At 44.1% G+C, this 22,160-nt stretch overlaps 1 protein-coding gene across 2 annotated transcripts; it reads right to left on the bottom strand.

The window, feature by feature from the left end:
• Positions 1-724: 724 nt before the first annotated feature.
• On the bottom strand, positions 725-20,311 carry Nutf2 (nuclear transport factor 2). 2 transcript variants are annotated; one of them, XM_003472012.5, is made up of 5 exons: positions 20,077-20,311; positions 6,909-7,036; positions 3,330-3,401; positions 3,149-3,247; positions 725-1,240 (listed from the first exon to the last, which is right to left on the bottom strand). In XM_003472012.5, the coding sequence occupies exons 2-5, from the start codon at positions 7,005-7,007 to the stop codon at positions 1,127-1,129; spliced, it is 384 nt and encodes a 127-aa protein (XP_003472060.1). In that variant the 5' UTR covers positions 7,008-7,036; positions 20,077-20,311; the 3' UTR covers positions 725-1,126. The 2 variants fall into 2 exon arrangements, with proteins under 2 accessions (XP_003472060.1, XP_005004697.1); XM_005004640.4 differs by lacking the exon at positions 20,077-20,311 and adding an exon at positions 19,621-19,834.
• Positions 20,312-22,160: the final 1,849 nt, after the last annotated feature.

Here is a 22,160-nt window from a genome sequence, read left to right as displayed (position 1 = left end):
GCTTTTGTCCCCCAAACTGAGGAACAGAAACTGCCCTAATAGTTAAGACCTCGGATTTGAAGACAATGTGGAGTTGTGTGATGAGAAAGAAATGGAGGGAGTAAGAATGCCCTGCTGAGGCCTGAGGGGTGTGAATTCCTACAGCATGACTCTCATTCTCTTGACTTCCATAGATCCAAATCTTCCATACCCCAACCCAACAGGGGTTTGCTCTTTAGGCAACCATAACCTGAGTAGATACAAGGAATCTGAGCTGCCTTTTTCTTGGCTCAGGGGATGTGGGGAACCTTAAATATGATCCTGACCTTTCTGGGGATAGACTAGGCTCCCCCATCAAGCTCAAAGAGCCTGATCTGGTGGCCATGTGTGCCAAGACCTCTCCAACTGCAACAGAATTCAGTCTTGTTACTAAAGCCTTGAACCTACCCAGGGCAGAGGTTGCAGGAGGCATCAAAACTGACGGCAGAAAGGCTTCAATGCAAAGGGAGCATCAGATCAATTCTGAGCTTTCCTTGCTTACTTTTCCAAGACCAGGTAGCCTGGAGAGAAATCTACCCTACTGGTGCTGAAGGAAGCAAGCTTCTATTGTGCTTCAGCCACTTTTTCTCCTTGCAGTAGGTAAGGCTGAGTTGGGACAGAGGTGGAGGGTAAGACATGAGAGATAATGGGTCAGAGTATTTCTTGATGTCCAGTCAACTATTAAACTAATTAAAACAATTTAAACTGTTAAGAAAATTTTTGTGGTTTTATTGTATCATGAGGCATTGAAACATCTGAACAAATCAATATTTGGGTGGTGAGGCAGCTGCTTTCTCCTTCACTTCTTTGGGTTACTAGAGCAACTTGTCAGTAGATTAAAAAAAAAAAAAAAAAAAAAGGACAACCTTTTGCATTACTTAAAGTCTTTCCAAGGCATGCGCTGGTACAACACAAACTTCTCCTGTCAGATGCAACTAGTCTAGCATCCAAACATCATGCACAACACTGTGGTGGCAGCAGCGCACCGCACCCACTTCCACCACGGCCCTGCTCGCTTGTGTATGATATTTGGAGCATCTGGAGGAGTGTGATAGTATCAGTAAGAGGAGGGAGGAGGAAACAGCATGAGTGCCTGGCTGGGAGGAGGTCAGCCGAAGTTGTGCAGAGCAAGCCTGAACATATCATTGGTGCAAACCCAAGCATCGTTGATGTTCTTTAATAGGAACATCTGGTGGAACCCCATGATGGGGTCTTCATCAGCCTGTGAAGAAAAAGAAAAAGATTCAATAAAGGGGTCAAGGAACAGGAAATAGTTCAGTGATAGCAGAATGCAGCAGAGAATGCAGACTTTGGCATGCAGACAGGCCTTACTGTCCTGGACTCAATTTATTACAGCCCAAGGGTACTTGTGAGTATGAACTGATATAATGTGTGGAACACTGCACTGGGCACGTAGAGGCCAATGGACAGGGCTTGCACTGCCTGTACACTTAAAACACAATTTACCAGTTTGTTACAGTGATAGAGAAGACACACTTGCCTTTAAACCCACATCTCTTGGCATATATGGTAAAAATTCTGAAAGTATCCTGTAGTACTTATCATGTAACATACAGTATCAAAAACTATAAACAGTGGGGAATTTTTTTTTTGGTCTCTTTCTTTTTTATCGGTACCGGGGATCGAACTCACGACTGCCTGCTTGCAAGGCAGAAGTTTCCTATTGTATAATATATATATTTTTTTCTTTTTTAGAGAAAGGGTCTTGCTCTGCAGTTCAGGCTGGCCTTGAACACTCACTAAGTAATCCAGGATGATCTTGAACTCACAGCAATTCTCTTGCTTCAGCTTCCCAAGTGCTAGGATTACAGCCATGTAATATATATCATTGCAATGAAAAAAAGAAAAAGAAAAACCTCCAGCCAAAATGCAGAAAACAAGGACACTTTGAGGAAAAATAAACTTCTCCTTCTTAGAAAAGAAAAAGTAAACAAGGATGAGGCCTAGCTGTAGAATCCCAGCTAACCATCTCTATTGTTACTTTACTTTTTCTGGGAATTAATGTCAGCAGACTCAAATCAGCTATTTGGGGCTCTGGCTGGGACACAATACCAACAAGAATCTAAAACCAGATGAAAAAGGACACTGTTTACTATTCCAGCCTAAGAAAGTTGACACAAAGCTCTCTGAAGAATTCTACTTTATCCTAAGGACTACTGGGCACAGGCTCCATTTAGACAGAACATCCTGAATAGGCAGGAGAAAACTGATGGAAAAGTCCCAGGCCAGAAAGCAGGTCCCTCTGGGTCCAAAGCAGATGTCTAGGGTGACTTTTCCTCTGTGCCCACCTTAAATGAAGAAAGCCCTATCCGATCTAGTATGCCTAGAAAGAATGTATGTGAATCTGTTGCTCTGATATATTCCAGGATGCTAAGGTCTGTCCAAGGGGAAGTAAATGTTTCCTACTTTGTAAATCTGGCTTTAATCTGCTGAAGCATAATATGTTTCTTTAAATTTCTGGGGATCTGAGGGGTCATAGCCAGGTTGTGAGGATGACAGGTCTTTAAAAGGAGAAAGAAAAATGCAAGGTAAGTTCCAGAAATTTCCTTTGGCAGACGAGGAGCCAGCTTAGTGAGTGGCACAATGGGCTTCAGCAAGGGACTGCCCCACAGCACCCAACTAGCCAGCTACACTGTGGGGCAGGATGAGGACCCAAATGCTTGGTACCACAGTCCAACTCTCCTTCTATACTTCTTATTCCTTTTCCAAAAAGAACCTAATCCTGAGTTTTCCATCAACAGTTTCTATAATCACAGAAATGTGGTTTCAAAAAAGTATCCACATATACTGCACCATGAACACTTAAAAAGTATACCTAGTACAACTGAAGAATTCAATTTTAATTTTATTTAATTTTAATATAAATTAAAAATTGCAGAGCAGGAAATATAGTTTGGTGATACAGCACTTGGTAAGCATGTGCAAAGCTCTGGGTTTAACCCTAGCATAGCAAACAAATAAAAAGCTACAAGTGGCTAAAGGATATTATATTGTAGTATACAGGTCTAGACAGTCATTTGGGGTGTCTCTTGATAAGTAGGTCTCATTACAAGGAAGGTAGGGGCCCAGGACTCTGCCCTGCCTACCCATACCTCCCCAGCACTATTACCTTGAGCTGGCCTACAACCATGCTGATGATGCAGCTATCTGGTGTAGGCTGATGGTCCTGTGCCGTGATGCTGTGCTGAATTTTCTGGAACGGAAGGCTCTGCAAAAGAAAAAAATAAGCAGTGGGCTGAGGCCAGAAAAGGAAAGAAGTAACTCACACCCTAGCTCTGGCTCTTACTTACAGACAATTTTTCCACAATGGCAGCTTTCCCCTGGAACTGCTGCCCCTCCCACGTAAGGCATGATGCATCAATCTGAAAAATGCACAGAAAACCCACAGTCAGACTCTGAGTATAAGGAGTATCTTTAAGGCCCTGAAAAAAATCCTGATAAGAAACTTTCTTACAAACATAAGTCTGTATCTGTTCAGGTTTAGATCTAAAATGTCCCCTAAAACAATGTTCCAAGTGTTTAGATGAGGATTGGATCACAGGTAGCTAATACGCTGTTAGGAGGTAGGGCTTCCTTAAGGGTGGGTCACTCTGCACGTGATCTGGAAAGGTGTATTTTTGCTCCCAGCACCTTCTCTCTCTCTGCTTTCTGGCTGCCAATGGGAAGAACAGCTGCCCTCTGCCATGTCCTTCGACCACGCCTTTCTGCCTTGGAACCAATCAACCACGGGGTGAATTATCTGAAAACCATGAACCAAAATAAATCTCTCTTTATTTAAATTGTAGGTGTCAGGTATTTTGTTCTAGAGATGGAAAAGTACCCAATACTTGTTTCCTTGTTTGTGAACAGGTAAACTAAGGGTTGCTCCGAAACTTTACATTATCAACAACTTTTAACATTATATCCCATTTTTTCCATGGGCCCAGGCTCTAAAAGACTTTTTTTGGTCTTTATGAGACAGGGCCTTGCTATGTAGTTCAGGCTGACCCTGAACTCATGTTATAATCCAGGCTGGACTTAAACTCACAGCAATCCTGCCTAGGCTCCCCAAGTGCTGGGGATTACAGGCATGTGCCACCACTCCCAGCAGTCTGAAAGAATGCAATAAAATATACTTTTCAAAGTCACATACCTTTTCATTTTTCTGGTGTGTATGGTACTAAAGATTAAAACTATGGGTACTCTATCTCTCAGGTATATCCCCAATCCTTTATTTATTTATTTATTTATTTAGTCTTTTTCGTTTTTATCGGTACCAGGGATCGAACTCATGACTGCCTGCTTGCAAGGCAGGCGCTTATGCTGCTGAGCTAAATCCCCAGCCCCAAAACCTTTATTTTTTGAGACAGGATCTCACTAAGTTGTCCAAGCTAACCTAGAACCTGAAATCCCCCCGCCTTAGCGTCCCAACTAGCTGGGATTCCAAGTGTGCACCAATACTCTTGGCTCATATCCCTTTCTTTTTTCCCTTTGCATTTCTGGGGATTGAACCCAAGGCCTATGTACTCAGCTACATTCACAGCCCTTTTTATTTTCTATTTTGAGACAAGGTCTCACTAAGCTGCTTATTTTCCCAGACTGAGTTTGAACTTGTGATCCTCTTACCTCAGTCTTCCAGAGTCCTAGGAGTAGGATGTGTTATGGTTCATTTCCCATTGTTATACATCATATAGCTTCTGACTTGCCTGGGCCTCAGAAGGGTACACGATGGCCAGGACTCAGTCAAAAGTCATCCTGCTGTATAATCAGGAAGCCTTAGTCATTAAAAATACCTTGCACTGGGTATTGTGGTGCATACCTGTAAGTCCACCACTCCAAAGGGTGAAGGAAGAGGATCCAAGTGGATTACTGTGGTCAGTCTGGATTACAAAATGAGTTTAAGGCTGATCTAAACTACATAGGGAAACTCTATCTCAAAAAACAAATGAACAACCCCAGAAACAAACCATATTTATTACCATCTTAAAGGCTATGGCTGAGGTCTACTGTGGTCCTTTCAGGTAGTGTTCTGAAGGCTAGGAGGTATAAAAGCTGTCAAGGCCTTCCAGCTCTTAGTCTGGGGAGCATTCCTATGGCTGGACAAAATTGCACATGCAATCCCCTTTAGGGCCCTTTGGTGCCCTAAATATTCCTTTCTACAGTAGTCAGAGGCAGAACTGAAGTGCACCTATTATTATTTTCAGTGATGACATTAGACAAATTACTTACTTTTGAGTCTGTTTTGTAATCCTCAAAGGTGAAATGTGCTGAGGATTATGAAACAATATAAACAAAGTGCTCTTTCAGGACCTTACTAACTTCCTTCTTTGTGTCAGGCTTGTTTTAATTAAGAAACAGTAGTAGCCAGATGTGGTGATACACACCTATAATCTTAAAATCTCAACACTTGGGAGGCTGAGGCAGGAGGACTGCTGAGAGGTTCAAGGAGCTGCCTGGAATACACAATGAGACCCTGTCGAAAGAAAGAGAAAGAAAGAAAGAAAGAAAAAAGAAAGAAAGACAGACAGAAAGACAGAAAGAAAGCAAGCAAGAAAGCAAGCAAGCAAGCAAGCAAGAAAGAAAGAAAGAAAGGTAATATAATAATCTTATCACTTAGGACAGTGAGACAGGATTGCCAAGTGTGTAATAAAAACCTGTCTCAAAATAAAAGCAATCTTCAACTGAGTGTGGTGGTACACATCTGTAATCCCAGTACTTGGGAGACTGAGGCAGGAGGATCACTGTGAGTTTGAGGCCAGCCTGGGCTACACAGAGACCAAAGCCAGCCTGAACTACATAGCAAGATCCTGTCTCAAAAAAATCAAAATAAATAAACAAGTAAATAAAGCAATTTTTAAATTATTGAGGATGTATCCAATGTAAAGGTTCCAGGTTTAATCCCAGTACTGCTAAACCATCTGGCTAGGGAGGTAGGTTGGTGTTACAGTACTTGCCTAATATGTGTGAGGCACCAGGTTCAATCCTCAATATTGAGGTTGGAGAATGGATATGAGGAATATGAGAGGGGCTGAGGGCATAGCTTAGTGGCAGAGTGCCTGCCTTGTATGCATCCTCAACCCAAGTACTACCTCCACCGCCACAGGCTATCTGAGAGGCCTTGCACTGGAAAAATCCACTCATAACAACAGTCAAATAATACTTGTGATAGATTTGGTCTTTTATTAATAAGATTCTCTCTCTCTCTCTCTTTTTTTTTTTTTCAAAATGGCTCTTCTTTATTCTTTTTCTTGTAGTAATGGAGACTGAATCTAGGGCTTCATACATACTAGACAAATGCTCAACCACAGAACAGCATTCTCAGCCCTTTAAAAAATTTTAAGATGGGGCTGGGGATTTAGCTCAGCGGCATAAGCGCCTGCCTTGCAAGCAGGCAGTTGTGAGTTCGATCCCTGGTACCGATAAAAACGAAAAAGACCGGGACTGGGGATTTAGTTCAGTGGCATAAGCGCCTGCCTTGCTAGCAGGCAGTCATGAGTTCGATCCCCGGTATCGATAAAAAGGAAAAAAACAAAAAAAAAAAAATTTTAACATGGGTCTCACTAAGTTGCTCAGGCTAGACTTGCGCTTGAGATTCTCTAGCTTTAGCGTCATATGTGCTGGAATTATAAATGTGTACCACCATCCCTGGCTACAACCAAGTATTCTGATAGGTCTGGGGTGCATATAATAGAAGATCCAGAACTCTCTATTCAGGATACCAGAATCCCTATTCCACAAGATGATAGAAGGAAATGTATATACCATACACAGTAGTTGGTTCAGGCTTAAGCCTTGACCCATGGATAGAAACTCAGGTAGAGAGGTACAGCCAGTCCAGCTCTGAATTTATTCTCCAGAGTTCTATTCTAACTCTAGTGCTAGAGACTTACATAAATTGCGCCTAGTTGGGTTCTGTCATTATCAAATAACTGGTAGTAATGTTGAATGAAGCTGGATCCAATCTGCTCCCAAATTGGTTTGTCTCCCATTCTGGAGTGTCACCCGGTATCACTGAGACCTGCAAAACCAGGAAGATAGACAGAAAGCATTGGTACTACAGAACAAGAGATAGTAGTTACTGACTCCTACCATTTCCTGACTTCCTTGCACAAGGGGTCCCTTGCTGAGGTCTGCTGACTCAGGGAACAGGGTTAGGCCCTGGGGATTTGTAGGAGACTTTTTTTTTCCTTTTAATAGAATTTTCCTTCTTGCTTTTTGAGACAGGGTTTCACTATATAGTCCACAATGGCCTTGAACTCATGGTAATCCTTCTGCCTCAGTCTCCAAGTCCTGGGACTTCAGGCATGTGCCACCATACCTGGTTGAAAGATTCTTTCCAGTGCTGGGAACAGAGATTTACCCCTTCCTCCAGGAGTTCCTGGCTCATGAGAGAGAAGTGCCAGGGTTGTGAAGCATATAGGATGGGTGTTGAGCGTGGAGTCATGATAAAAGAAAAATCAGAGCAGGCCTTACAATGTCCAGTAAGAGGAAGGGCCTTGAAGGAAGAGCTAAGGATTTACCTTAGCCCACAATTTTTTTTTTATTTAATTCTTTCAATGACCTGCAAAACCTATTATTGTTTTCTTCCCATTTTGTAGATTTCTACTCTAGCCCTCGGGTTCCCAACACTGTTGCAGTTCTTTGTTGGCAGATGAAGGTTCAGATCCTCACTTTTTTTTTGGTGGTAATGGTAGGGGCGTTACTGGGGATTGAATGCAGGGTCTTGTGTAAGCTAGGCAAGTGTTCTGAGATACATCCTCAAATCTCAAGTTCCCACTTCTGACAAAAAAGAGTCAATGACTCCCTCAGTCTCAAGAGGGCAGCTGATATCTGTGAGGTCAGGTGATACCTGACTTGGCCCTTTCTGAGACATTTCTTCACTGATGAGGATGACTCTCCTATTTCAAAGCTAAGAACATGAGTTCAGCTGAGGGGTATAGGGAGGTGAATTGTGTCATTCTTCACCACATCCTCAACCCAAGTACTACCTCCACCACCACAGGCTATCTGAGAGGAGTTTGAGACCATGATCCCAAGGACACAGTGGAAATTCTGAGCTGCAGGTGAGAGCCACTCTGCTGGCTTTGCATCTCCCTGAGGACTCAGTACTACATGTTTTGCAGTTGTCTGAGTATAAAGGAACACACACCCTATCCTAACTCTGAGCCAAAGCAGTGAGTAGGTAGATATGACTACAGCAAACAACCATCAGCAGATTTGTTGTAAGTCACTGCCTAAAGAGACTCCTTCCTCATCCTCCTCTTTTGTAAAATAGGGACCCTAACCCTGCTGACGTTCTCTGTGGCTGTACAGCTTCACTAAAACAACCTAGTAAATTCCTTGCTCAATATGGTTAAGTGCTAACTCCAATTCTGTGGCTTAACTCAAAGCTAGAGAAGCCACTGGGGAATGGCAGTGAGGAGGGATAACCAACCTCCCAGCCTATGACCAACACTACAGCCAGTGAGGGGCTGGGGAACTAAACCAGCTTTATTTTAGGTCTCCTAGGAGGTAGTGGCACTAAAAATAGAAGCTGTTTGCTGGGATGACTAAGAAACATTCAGAAAAGTCTAAAACAAGCAGAGGAGAAAGCATGTGCCTGGAATGTACATAGAAAAACAAGTGTGTTCCAGGTCACACTTTGCCAAGAAACAAATCAACAAGTGGGATGGATGTAGGACCCATGTCTAGTACACACCTATAATCCCCAGCACTCTGGGAGACTGAGGTAGATTCAAGGCCAACCTACACTACATAGCAAGACCCTGTCTCAAAACAAAAGCCAAAACACCCCTTCCCAGAAAAACCTGAATACTGAGGTTTTAGTTTAGAAAAAAAATCTCATGCCTGTAAGCCCAACACTCAGGAGGCTACAGCAGAAGGATTGTTGTAAGTTTAAGACCAGCTTGGGCTACAAAATGAGCTCAAGGCCAGCCTGAATTGTATAATGAGACCCTGTCCCAAAAAGACGAAAAAAATAAATAAATAAAACAAACAAACAAAAAAACCCTATTAACATCTGTCGTCAAACAAAAATAAGTCACATCTGTGCCATATGTTCACTGTCCCTGTGAGTAAGATAGAGGGCACAAAAACAGATGAGGGGAAGTAAAAACAATTAAAATGTATTATATTATATATACACATGAACTCAAGATGAATGTAATCATGTACTACAAAAGTACTAATAATTTTTTTTGAAGTCAGATGTGGTGGTGAACATATGTAATCCTAGCATTTAGAAGGCAGAGGCAGGAGAATTGCTGAGTTTTAGACCAGCCAGGGCTACAAAATAAGTTCAAGACCAGCCTGAACTACATACTAGACCAAGTCTCAAAAAAATAAAATATAAAAAATTTTTCCCTCCTGTCAGTATTGTTCTTAATGGCATGATAACTTTCTAATACAAAACCATTCAGCTTAGCTGCCCATGATGGCTGGGATCTGTAATCCCAGCACTCTGGGAGGCTGAAGCGAGAGGATTGTGAACTTAAGCCAAGTCTGGGCAACTTAGTGATTTTGTAAGACTTTGTCTGAAAATACAGTAAAAAAATTTTAAAAGCTGGGCATATAGTTCAATGTAAAAACTCTGGGTTTCGGGGCTGGGGATTTACCTCAGTGGCACAAGCACCTGCCTTGCAAGCAGGCAGTCGTGAGTTCGATCCTCCGTACAGATAAAAATGAAAAAGACAAAAAAAAAAAAAAAACAACCTGGGTTTTCAGGGCTGGAGCCTGGAGGAATAAAAGAAGAAAGGGCCCTTATTCCAGGGAAGCACATGAGGTTTCTAAGGAAAATGACAGCTCAGGGGCATCCAGAAAGTGTTAGAAGGTACCTTCACATCTCTATGGACAGAGGTTTTCACATTTCTGAGCCTTCTTTCCATTCCTGAGCTCAAAACCATAAAGCTGGTCAAGTCCTTCCCTCACAACAGCCCTGCCTAAGTTCCCTCAGCCGTCATCCACACTTCTCCCTATCTGGCCAGTCATTTCCCTCTGCTTAGATCCGGTGACACACACATAATCAGAACTTGGCTAGTGCTTGCTCACCAGTATTTCTGCATGGGTGAATCCCTGTGAAAATATTCTCACCTGCTTCAATAGTTTCTATGTTCTTCCCAGTCTGCACCCATCTGGGGACTACTTCCTTAACTCTGCTGTTGACCCTCACCCCATGTGCAAATCCTTATTTAGGCACTGAGGTTCTGCTCTCCTGCCCAAATCACTGTGGCTCTGAGCTTTGGAAGCCGCAGGGCCTGTCTTACAAAATACACACACACTATCACATCTCCCAGCACAAAATGTGATAAGCAAAGCATATATTTGATAGTTTTTTATTCTAAGCTTCCATAAAGCTGTCAACTCACAGCTAGAAGGTAGCATTACTGAATCTAAAAAGTATCAGACTGCAAGCCAGGTGTAGTGGTGCATGCCTGTAATCCCAGCCCTGGAGACTGAGGGAAGAGGATCATTGCAAATTCGAGATCAGCATAGGCTATAAAATGAGCTCAAGGCCAGCCTGAACTGCATAGTGAGACTCTGTCTCAAAAAGACAAAAATAAAAGTAACAGAGTGGTAGCTCACACCTGTAATCCCAGCACTCAGGAGGCTGAAGGAAGCAGGAAGGATCGCTGTGAGCTGGAGGCCAGCCTGGGTGACACATTGAGACCATGTTTCAAAACAAGCAAATGCAGTCTCCCACCTATCCCCCCCCACAAAAGGGGAAGGGTCTGGGCCAGGCTAGGAAGAATAGCTTGGAAGTCCTGAGCTTGTGCTCAACACATTTATTGTGGAAATAACAATCTGGAAAGAAAAAAAATGTCTCCAGGTGTGGTGGTGCACACATGTAATCCCAGCATTCAAGAGGCTGAGGCAGAAAGATCACTGTGAGTTAAAGGTCAGCCTAAACTGCACAGCAAAACCAATCTCAAAAAAAAAAAAAAAAAAAAAAAGGTCAGGAAAAACAAGAAAACGGCCAAAGCTCAGAGACAACTTCATATCAGATTGGAGATTGGCTTCCATCCTGATGGCTTCTCCTACAGCTCTTTTCAGAAAGGGGAAAAAAAAAAAAAAAGACAAAAGTCCTAATTTAAGAGGCTCCATTAAGGAACAGAAAAATTTCCTTTATTTATATCCTCTTTCTTTCTTTTTCTTTCTTTTCTTTTTTGTCTTTTCTCTTTTTATCGGTACCAGGGATCGAACTCACACTGCCTGCTTGCAAGGCAGGCACTTATGCCGCTGAGCTAAATCCCCAGCCCCTTTCTTTCTTTTCTATCTGAGACAGGATCTCACTCTGCAGTCCAGGATGGCCTTGATGCCCTCAAACTCGTGGTGATCCTCCTGACTCTGCCTCCCAAGTGCTGGGATTACAGGCATGCACCACCATGCCTGGCAAATTCCAGACTTTTTCAAGGACAAAACACAAAATAGTAGTCTCCAGCTAAAAATTCATTTTGACTGATGCAGATTAGGTATAGAAATGTTCAAAGAAGCCTGTAATCCCAGCGCCTGGAAGGCTGAGGCAGGAGGATTTTTGCAAATTCGAGACCAGCCTGGGCTAGAAAGCGAGCTCAAAGTCAGCCTAAACTGCATAGTGAGGCCCTGCCTCAAAAAGACAAAGAGCTTTGTATACATTCATTCCTAACTTCATCTATGAGTCAACATGCATTCAGAGACGAGCAAAACGAGACTTAGGAAGGTTCCCCAACTCATTCAACGTTTGCAGCTGACAAATGGTAGAATTGGATAACCACATTAATGGACTCCAGAGCCAGGATTCCTAGCTACAACTTAGGTGTGGATTAGAGTCGTCCCTGGGCACACTGGGCTAAAGTCCTATAAAACTCCAACCCCTGAGCTTGGCTCTCTCATAGAGGAGCATAGTAGGATTTAACTGGAGCTTCCACTGCCAAAAAAAAGATTTCTACTTCAAGGACAAGAGGTAGAGTTCAATAGTAGAGTGCCTGGTTAGCCCTGGGTTTGATACACAGCACTGAAGAAAATAAATTTCCATAGTCAAATCCACACATCCAAAAAGTGTTATTGAATCCTTCAGTCACAGACCTTCAAAGTAACCATCCTGTTCTACCACCTCAACAAAGGAGAGATAAATGCTGATCTAGTTAAACTTGAGGCAAGCAAAGTTATGATGCCATTGTTTCCAGACTAGCATACAAAGAAAATTATCACAAGCTTGAGGGCCCATTGGAAATGATAGACATGCCAAGCCCACAGTAGGGCCCTTGAATTTGGGTACCAGTCAAGACCATTTCTCTCATACTTACTGTCTGCAAAGTATCAGTTAGTTAGTCAAGGGAGGACTCCTCTAATAGTGGGACTGATAGCCAACCACAGCCCAGTGCCAGAGCATTAGAAATGCTATAGAGATGGGCAAAGAGTAACTTAAGACAGGAAGATATTGCTAGATGCCTGTCCTTCAGGAAAAAACTGCCTCTCTGATTTCATGGTCCAAAGAGAGATGTATTGTGTATCCTGTTCCAAGGCCCTCCGATGATTTCCTATGGTACTGGGAACAAAGTCTCAATCACACATCAATTTGGCCCTCCTGCAGCATCCATACTGGGCATTCTCCTGTTTCTGGAACCTGATAAGCCTATTCTCACCTGAGTGTTTTATAACTACTGCTTCCTCTACCTGGCTCAACTCTTCCTCCCAGGCTTCCTTGTCATATATGTCACCTCTCACCGATGTCTTTCATGACTACTCTGCCTAAGGTAGTTGTCCAGTTATTTACCTCCTGTATCATTTCCTTATCACTCATCACCATATAAGACTGTCACATTTCCTCATCACTCATCACCAAATAAGACTGTCACACTCACGAATTTGTTTATGGTCATTCTCCCTGACCAGGGCATCCCTTAGTTATCCCTGTTTCCATGGTGCTTAGCCCTTGATAACTTGGTAACTTTTTGTTAAGTGTATGAATGTGTGGGAGCCTAACCAAAAGGTCAGCCCTTCTTTTCTGGAGAAGGAGTGAGATCTGGGCAAATCCTGCTCAATTTAAGCAGCCCAGTAACCCACTTCTTTTCCACCCACTTTTTATACAAGCTGCCAGAAAACAACTCTTTGTCACTCATCTAGTTGTCTGCCTATGGTATATGGAGTGAGGCCTGAGGTGAAACCACACACAGACACATCCTGGAAGACCTGGCCCTTTAGGCTGTCCCACCTTTCTTTTAGTATAAACTCTGACCTCTGTATCATCAGTAACTGTGGGCATGTTCCGGGGAAATGTAGTGAGCATCGAAAGCAGGATCCAGCTACAAGTAGTTATTGTCAGTTCCCAGACTAATACTAGTCCACTAGGAAGAGTTAACTCAACCTCTTTATAGGGTACATTAACCGCCTTGCAGGGAGGCCACACTTGGATCCAGGAATGGCAAGTGCCTAGCCCATTACTCCTCTGCTTTAATTTTGGAGATATCAGATGGCTAGTTAGGATAGAACCCTTCCTTGGGGCTGATATTTAAGGCCTTTTCTGCCTGGAACACCTCCAAAATCATTAGATTAGTGTGTCAACTAACCTGGAAGCTAAATTCTGAAACCTGCACTCTGTTCTCTCCACTTAGCACTTGCTCCCTCCTTTTCCTAGGTGGCTCACAAAATCTCTGGGATCCCAATTACTCTTAACAGCTTCCATTTGGGAACTGAACCTTAAGCCATGAACTTACTGCTCAGGTACACAAGGATTTTGCTTTCATAGTGGGCCTGAGACCCCTAAGTAATCAGCCATTCCCATGGTCTTCCACACCAGGCTGGCCAATACTGTTACGATATTCCAAAGCTAAGGAGAGCCGAGGAATAAAGGATACATCCTCAGTTCTTTTTAAATCTATTATTCTAAGACAAGGACTTGCTAACAGTTCACAGGAAGTGAGGGAATGCCTCCTGTGACTCAAATATTTCCATCCATCCTCTCACATGAGCCTCGAACCAGGCCCTGTAAAACTGGCATGGGATCTGGGATATAGGTCAGGGGCGCAGCACCTGTCTGTCAAGCATGAGGTCCTGAGTTCAATTCCCAGTACCAAAAAAAGAAAAAAAAAAAAACTGACATGATTACTTTCATTTAGTAAATGAGAAAGTCAAGTAGTTAAGATACAATTCAAGGGCTGAGAATACAGTTCTGTAGGAGAGGGCTTGTGTAACATGTGCACACCCATGAGTTTTATCCCTTTCATGGGATCAACAAAAAAATTTAAAAAGGGAATTCAAGAATGCACAAGTCCTCTGGTACAGTCAGCATTAGAAAGTCCAGGAAAGTGACCAGGACTGAGTTGGGTGTGGCAGCACATGCCTGAAATTCCAGCACTCTAGGAAGCTGAGACAGGAGAACTGCAAGACAATTCTAGGGAGACATATCCTCAAAAAATAAAAAGGGGCTAAGAGACTTAGTTCACTGCAAAGGCACTAGGTTCAATCCCTAGTACTAGAGAAGAAACAAACAGAAAACCACTATCAACAACAACAAAAGGACTGGAACAGCTGAGACCCAATGTGGAATAGTACAAAGCAAATACTTGGCAAAATTAGGTGTCAAGGAACTAAAGACCAGGCCTTTTTTTTCCCCTCTAAAAGCAGCAAGCTCAATGTAAAATTATCTAAGCAGATATTCAGCAGGCTTACCCTGAGAACAACTGAGCACTCACATTCTCCTAGGCCTGACACTACCTGCAAGATGAATGGCTCCAAAGAAATCCTTCCAGAGGATACCAGGCTTTCAGGTCTCTACCCTGGTTGAGATCCAGTGGCTCTAATGGGAGTATAAGCAACTTTATGAAAGAACTATTCGTGGTTCAAGCCTGTAATCTCTGCTACTTGGTAGACTGAGGCAGGAGAATCACAAATTTGAGGCTGGTCTGAACAATAGGTTGTGAGACACTCCCCCACCCTAAGAATTTCAGTCACCCTGAGAATTTCCTCTCAGGTTACTGAGAATACTGAGTCTAACAACACTCATCTACCAGGTATCCAAGACACATCCTCTAAAGAACGAGATTCTCCATCTCTATAGTAGCCTGGAGTCCTACAGAGTTGGCACATAGGCAGGTACCATTAACAACAGGCATAAGACCCAGGTCAGTGAAAGGAAGTTCTCATCCACACCCACCCCACAAGTAAGGTCTATAAGTCGACTTTGTCAGCTACCACAGATACTTCCCTAGTTACAGCCAGATCTGGGCAAAGCTTTCTGCCCAGGACACACTCTAGCTGACAGAATAAGAAGGGAAATAGTGCAACGCAGGCCTGATGGCCAGGGTAATCATTTATATGGCCTGGAACTCACTCCCCAGGAAGGAGTCAAGAATTCCTGTCATATACGGTGGAAACAAGAATCTCAGAACTCCAAGGTGAGAAAGAAGTAGACAATGCAAACTGAACTCTAAATACCTAAGTATCATCTAGTGCCCCCCCAAAATTAACATAAGTCCAGCACAACAAAACCAAAAGTCCAGTACAATGTCCAACACAAATCAACCAAAGAAATCCCGCCTTTTAAGTGCTCACAGGCATGTGGTACTGGCAATCAAATCCAGGGGTGTTCTACCACTGAGCTAAATCCCAGACCATTTTTAGATCTTTTATTATTTGACAGGGTTTTGTTAAACTGACCAGGCTGGGCTCAAACTGGCAATCCTCTTACTAAGTGCTGAGACAATAGGCACATGCATCACACACAGTTGAATTTTTCTTATGTTATGTTGTATTACATTACTATGAAAAACTTTTTGGATTCTCTCCCCACGGGATCAGTAAAAGGGGCAGGAACCACACACCCAGGATCAAGGCAGGAAGCTGAAGTCCACAGACAATGATGAGATTCCCAGGGACTGTAAGAACATTCAGCTGGTTCCTAGGAAAGGGAGGAGCAGCAGGCTGTAGGAGCCAGAAGCTCCACTCAATGACCATAGCAATTTGAATCTCTTATCTTTATTATTTTTGGCAATACAGGGGGCTGAATCCAGTGGCTCAAGCATGTTAGGCAAGTGCTACACCACTGAGTTATATCCCCAGTCCTTTTATCCTTTTATTTTGAGACAGTCTTGAAAAGTTGCCCAGACAGGCCTCAAACTTGAGATCCTCCTTCATCAGTCTCTCAAGTACCTGGATTAAATGTGTGTGTCACCATGTCCAGGTTAGTCACAGGAATTTGGAGTGATGACCACCTCACTCAAGGGACCTTAGACCTTACTGGATTCACAGTCCAGGACATATCTCCCTCTGCAGTTTCTGCAAGGTACTAGAGAGGAAAGAGGCCTACTATTATGTCTTTGCTCTTCAATGACTTAATCATTTAAATCTCCTCCTCACAGGAAGGAGTCCCTTCAACTAAGCCCTCAGCACAAACAACCAACATTACCCTGCCACATTTAACACCAGGGCGGGGTAGGAATCATTTTTCTTCCCATAGCCTCAGCCCAGAGCCAGACACACAGAGCCAAAGAATGGCTGCTAACAACAACACAACAAAAAAACACAATAAAACAGAGTAATCACTGGTGAGACAGTGAAAAAATAACTCCAAGCAAGATACTAATTCCTTAGTAAGGAACCCTGAAACTTTTGATATGAAGAACCTTCTAGTTTTAAAATTTAAGAACTATGTGGTGCTACATGCCTGTAATACCAGCACTCAAGGCTAAGGCAAGAGGATCACCATGAAGTTGAGGCCAGTTTGGGGTACAAAGTGAGTTCAAGGACAGCCTGAACTTCACAGTGAAACCCTGTCTCAATAAAAACAAAACAAAAAAAAAGAATTTTGTGTTTCTCTTAATCCATTCATCCAATCCCAAATCCCGAAGTGCAAAAACAGTAATAGAAGACATGGCATAGAAAAAGTGGAGTCTAGCCAGGCATGGTAGCGCATGCTTATAATCCCAGCACTAGGTAGGCTGAGGCAGGAGGATTGTTGAGAGTTCAAAACCATAAAAAAAAAAAAAAAAAAGAGAGAGAGAGAGAGAGAGAGTTCAAAACCAGCCTGGGCAAAAATGCGAACTCAAGGCCAGCTTGAATTACATAGTGAGACCCTGTCTCAAAAAGACAAAAAGAGAAGTGGAGTCCAACAGTACTAACAGACCTGAAATGAGGTCCCGCTATATGTACAAGAAGCTCCTTGATCTTCCAATCCTGAGCAATCTGGATTATGGATATGTGCCACCATGCCTGGCCTAAGGCACTAAATTTTAAGTTGAATGAAAAACAAGGCTTCTTCACACCTTGCCCCTTCTGGCACAGCCATATCCTGACTGTCCTATGTCAGGTCCCATTTCTCAAGTTAGTCCTACATGAACAAAGGGCAGAGAGAGCCTGGAGAACCAGAGTTGTCTTATATGAAGAGAATCTAGATGGCCTGAAAGGTTCCAGAAAGGTCGAGGACCTCTCAAGGTTAGAATGCTTAGCAATGGCTATCTTCAGACAATTAACTTACAGAAAATTTTGGGGTTAGAATAAAAGGACAGGACATTAATTCTTCCTTTTCCTGTGTAACCTTGCAGAAGGAATAATGTTCTTTTGACCCTGAAGGGGCTGGGGTGTGATTCAGTGGTAAAATGCTTGCCTAGTGTGCAGGAAGCCTTTGGTTTGATTCTTAGCAAGGTAACAACAATGCCAAGTCCTGGAGTCAGCCAGGTGTGGTGGAACACACCTGTACTCCCATCATTTGGGAGGCTGAGGTCAAGGATCACCATGAGTTTGAGGTCAGCCTGTGCTATATAGTGAATATGAGGCCAGCCTAAACTACACAGCAACTGTCTCAATAAAAAAACAAAAACAAGAAGAAAGTCCTGGTCAGGCCACCCAGCACCTTATAATATGGAAACTAATCCCTAGCCTAGCCTGGGTCACATGAAAATCACGTAATCATCTAGAAAACATTTTGAAATAACTGTTTCTAGTTCTAGGAGATTCTAATTCACTGACTCTGCATGTGTTCTCTGGGTAGTCTACATTTTCAGTGCCCAACCTGGGTCTCTCTTGAGCCCACTGAATGAATCTGATTTATATGTGTTCATGTTCCAAGATATGGACTAGATATATTGAGTTTAGGGAAGACAGTCCTTCACTGAGATCTGAGCAGCGTCTTTTATCTGTTCGTGACCGTGACTAGACAGAATAACTAAGCACAGCAATTTAACTGTCTGTAAACTTCAAGTCAAAACACAATTGACCAGGGGCCAGAGGTTTAGCTCACTAGCTGAAAGCACCTGCCTGGCAAGTGTGAGGTTGTGACTTTGATCTCTGGTACCAAAAAGCAAAAGAAAAAGAAAGAAAGAAAGAAAGAAAGAAAAAACCCACACAATGGGTAAAAAAATCATCTGAAAAAACATTTGACAGAGAAAAGTTTGCTCCAACTCATCCCTCCTAAAAGATCCAGCATTATGCTTGCTGAGACTACTTCTTTAGTCCCTGTAAGAAATGTAATAGCGGGGCTGGGGATTTAGCTCGGCCGCATAAGTGCCTTCCTTGCAAGTGTGTGGTCATGAGCTGGATCCCTGGTACCAATTTAAAAGAAAAAGAAAAGAAAAGCAATGTGATAGCTCAGAAGCCACAGTGGAGCAGACAAAATAAAGCCCTACAAGTCCCAGGATTTTCCACGGACTGGTTTCTTACTTTATCAATCCTCAAAAGTGGCTTTTCAAAGCCTGCCTGATAATAACTCTGGCCAGATACACACCTCTTCTAAAACTCAATGGGGTCTCTGGTGCCACTAATTGAGGGCAATTTCTCAAGGCCAAACCTGGTTCCTGTCTGTTCAAAGACTAACTGTTGGGAAACCATAAGTAAGAGGAATCCTGGAGGGGCTGGGGAGTTAGCTCAGAAGCATAAGCGCCTACCTAGCGCCTGCCAGGCAGTCGTGAGTTCGATCCCTGGTACCGATAAAAACGAAAAAGACAAAAAAAAAAAAAAAAAAAAGAGGAATCCTGGATTTCTGCAGCTTCTCACTCTTGTCCTCTCACCAAGGTTTCAGAAGGGCCCAGAGAATTAATCTAAGCCAGACAGCCCAAATGTGCCCCTTCCCCCTACTTCTTGTCTGGACCCTGAAGTTTGGAGCCTAGACTCAAGTTTGGAGTCTACTTGCCTTCATGTTAAATCTAACCTTATCATACCATTCTGAAGGATTCATCTGCACCTGAGAAGCAATTCTAGGCTGACTACGAAATTTACTTATCAGAACTGGACTGTACGTAAGAAATCTAACAAAGCCTATGAAACTCACATACACAATCTCATCTTTGGGACTTTTTTTCTCCACTAACATAGCAAGCGAACCCACCCATTGCTAGGGCTTGGTCACTCATAAAAAGGGCATATGCTAAGGCTACTAGCCCGGAATCGCCTCACCACATCAGGGCAGATCTTCTAAACCTGACAAATGTCTCACTGAAATGCTCTCTCAGCCCAGACTCACTTGTCCCTCTCCTTCATGCAGAGGAACCTAGAATGGGCTCCAGCGAGGAAGCAGGTTTCGTGTACTCCCGGTAGGCAGTCAAGCAAGGAAACATTCGCCTACAACCCAGTTAGGATGTGGTCGAGGACCGAGCAAGGGTCCCAAGTCCAGCTACAGCAGGTGGGCACCCTTACCCATGTTGGATCTGGAGCGAGCCAGGTGGTGCTGCCCATTCCTGGATCTTCGCAGACGGGTGGCGAGCCGTGAGGCTAGGGTCTGCCCGCTACAGTCTGCCTGCAGAGGTGGCGAGATTTAAGCGCCCAAGGCAGACGGGGCGGGGCCCTAAAAGCCCCATCCGACGGTCAAGACCAGAAAGAGTCCGGTCACAGCGCAGGTCGGAGCACCAACCCTGGTAAAAAGGTCCAGAAAGGCGCCCGTCTGGCTATCAGCATTCCCCACGGCCGCCGCCTCGCAGGACCGGCGGGAGGCGGAGCCGCGCGCGACACATGGCTTGGGCCCCGCGCGGCTTCTGGCCGCTGGGGGGGAGGGGGGAGGGGCCTCTTGAGGACTTGCAGCAGAAGCTCCAGGCAGCCCAGAACGCGGCTTCTGCGGCCCAGCCCCCGCCCCAGAGTGATAATCCCAACACTCACCGGAGGGGCTGGTACGATGGCGGCAGCGGCGGCGGCAACCCAGCGCGGTCTGCGACCCACTGTCCCTTCCCCCCTGCCTTCCCTCTCCCGCCCCGTAGCACTCTGGGAAGCGCAGTTCTGCGGCTCTTCTTTCTGGCCTTAGCGCGCTAAGAGAAAACTACAATTCCCAGTATGCTAAGCGCGGAGGCCTAGACACGGCCTGCTACGCGCGAGGAGAGACTAAACTAGGGAGGGTGGCTTGCCGGGGCGAGCCCCTGAGAATTGTGGTCTAGCGGAAGCCTCTGGAACATGGAGGTTGGCGCCAGTCTGGGGTCAGGGCTCTCTTGTCGCTGCGACCCAGCTGGCGTGGCCCCGCCCAAACTGTGCGACCGACGGTGGCTGGCCCCGCCTCTGTGAGCACCCAGTCCATCACTGAGCTGGCCCAGCTGCCCCTCCCTGGGCCTCTAGGCTTTTTCCTTTCTTGAGTCCCCGTCCATTCTTGGGCTCTCACCGCTTCTTTGGCTCTTTAAGGCATTATCACTTTAGCTAGCCTCGGCGGAACCCACAACTTCTGTCCTAATATTCGGGGCTAGTGGGGCCCAGAACTGATTTCCAGCGACTAGGCCTTTTTTGGGGGGGTCAGAGACTCATGCTCCTGGTGGAACTTGGCTGGACAGATTGCTCTCAAACAGAGAAGGGTCTTTAAAACAGTAACTTAAATCCTCTCCGCACACACACCAGCAGCAAATAAAAGTTATTAAAGAAAAACTGGCTCAAAGTTTAGCTGCTATTTTAAATGAGCAGATTATAAATAATCATATTCCCGCCTTTTGCCCTTTACTTTCAAAGCCCTTTTCATTGTTTCCTTGGTAACAAACATTTGAAGAAAGGCCTATCTCTAAGTCTGTGCTGGGAAAAATAGCTCCACAGCCAACACAGAAGACCACAGGAAAGGAAAATGGCTCCGGGGCTTCTCAGGCAACTACTAAGCCTTCTGTCCTAGTCAGATGTCCCACTACTCCAGCTCTTTTGAGAATTTTTCACCTTTAACCATTCCCATCACCTCCTGGGAATGACTGTGTAAGACCAGACTACGCTTTCTTGATTAAATCCCAGATCTGTCCAGATCACACTGCTTGACTATCTAGATGCCCCTTTAACACTCAGCTATTTAGAGCTCTGCTTTCCCTTGTTAGTCATGCATCTGTATCTGGGGCCTCCTTTGCTCTGTGAACAGCCCTCCCTCCAACCAAAACACCACACAGGGTGTGTGCACATAACTCCAGCACCAGGGAGAATCCACAGTTGCTGAGAGTTCAAGAGAGCAAAGGGCAAACAGATGTCTCTTTATCCCTTTGATCAATAGGAGTTCAGGAATACATTAAAAAGCACAAATGGTGCTTGCCTGTAATTCCAGCACTCAGGAGGCTGAGGCAGGAGGACTGGCAAGAGTTGAGGCTAATCTGGACTACAAAGTGAATTCAAGGCCAGCCTTACTTGTATAGCAAGACCCAGTCTCAAAATTCACACTCATATGCCCTAAAATAAATAAAGAGGCATGAAGAAGGCCTGGGGAAAGTCTTTGTTTGAGAAAAGAGTATGGAAATGGAAATGTTAAGACACCCGGTAAGGGCCCAACTGGCTTTTACCATCTAATTTCCAGCCAGAAAGTTAACCCTTGGAAGGCAGAAATCCAGTGTCTTTCTCAATCTGTGACCTATGACAAATGCTGTACTCTCTCCTTTCCACCAGACTTGTTTCTCAACTCAGTGCTAAAGAACCAGAAATGAAGAAGACACTGATATTTTTGGGCCACTCTAGCTTGAAGTCACAAGGCAAGTTCCAGAAGGAAGCAGTTATATTTCATAGAGCCCAAGAGTCTGTGTCCCAGAATACATAGCAAATAGGGATAGCTTTAAAGACATTTATCTCTTCCCAAAATGACTTTGCATAAACCGATAAAATTTCATCCTCTGCTGGGCATGGTGGCACACACCTATAATTTTAGCATTCTGGAAGCTGAGGCAGGAGGATCTTTAAGTTCAAGACCAGCCCGGTCTACAAAGTAATCTCAAGGCCAATCTGAACTGCATAGTGAGACCTTG

Source organism: Cavia porcellus, unplaced genomic scaffold, assembly GCF_034190915.1.
Source record: "Cavia porcellus strain 051 isolate PalLab524CR breed Dunkin Hartley unplaced genomic scaffold, mCavPor4.1 scaffold_4, whole genome shotgun sequence".
NCBI classification, from domain to species: domain Eukaryota; kingdom Metazoa; phylum Chordata; class Mammalia; order Rodentia; family Caviidae; genus Cavia; species Cavia porcellus.
This window is presented reverse-complemented; position numbering and strand designations above follow the sequence as displayed.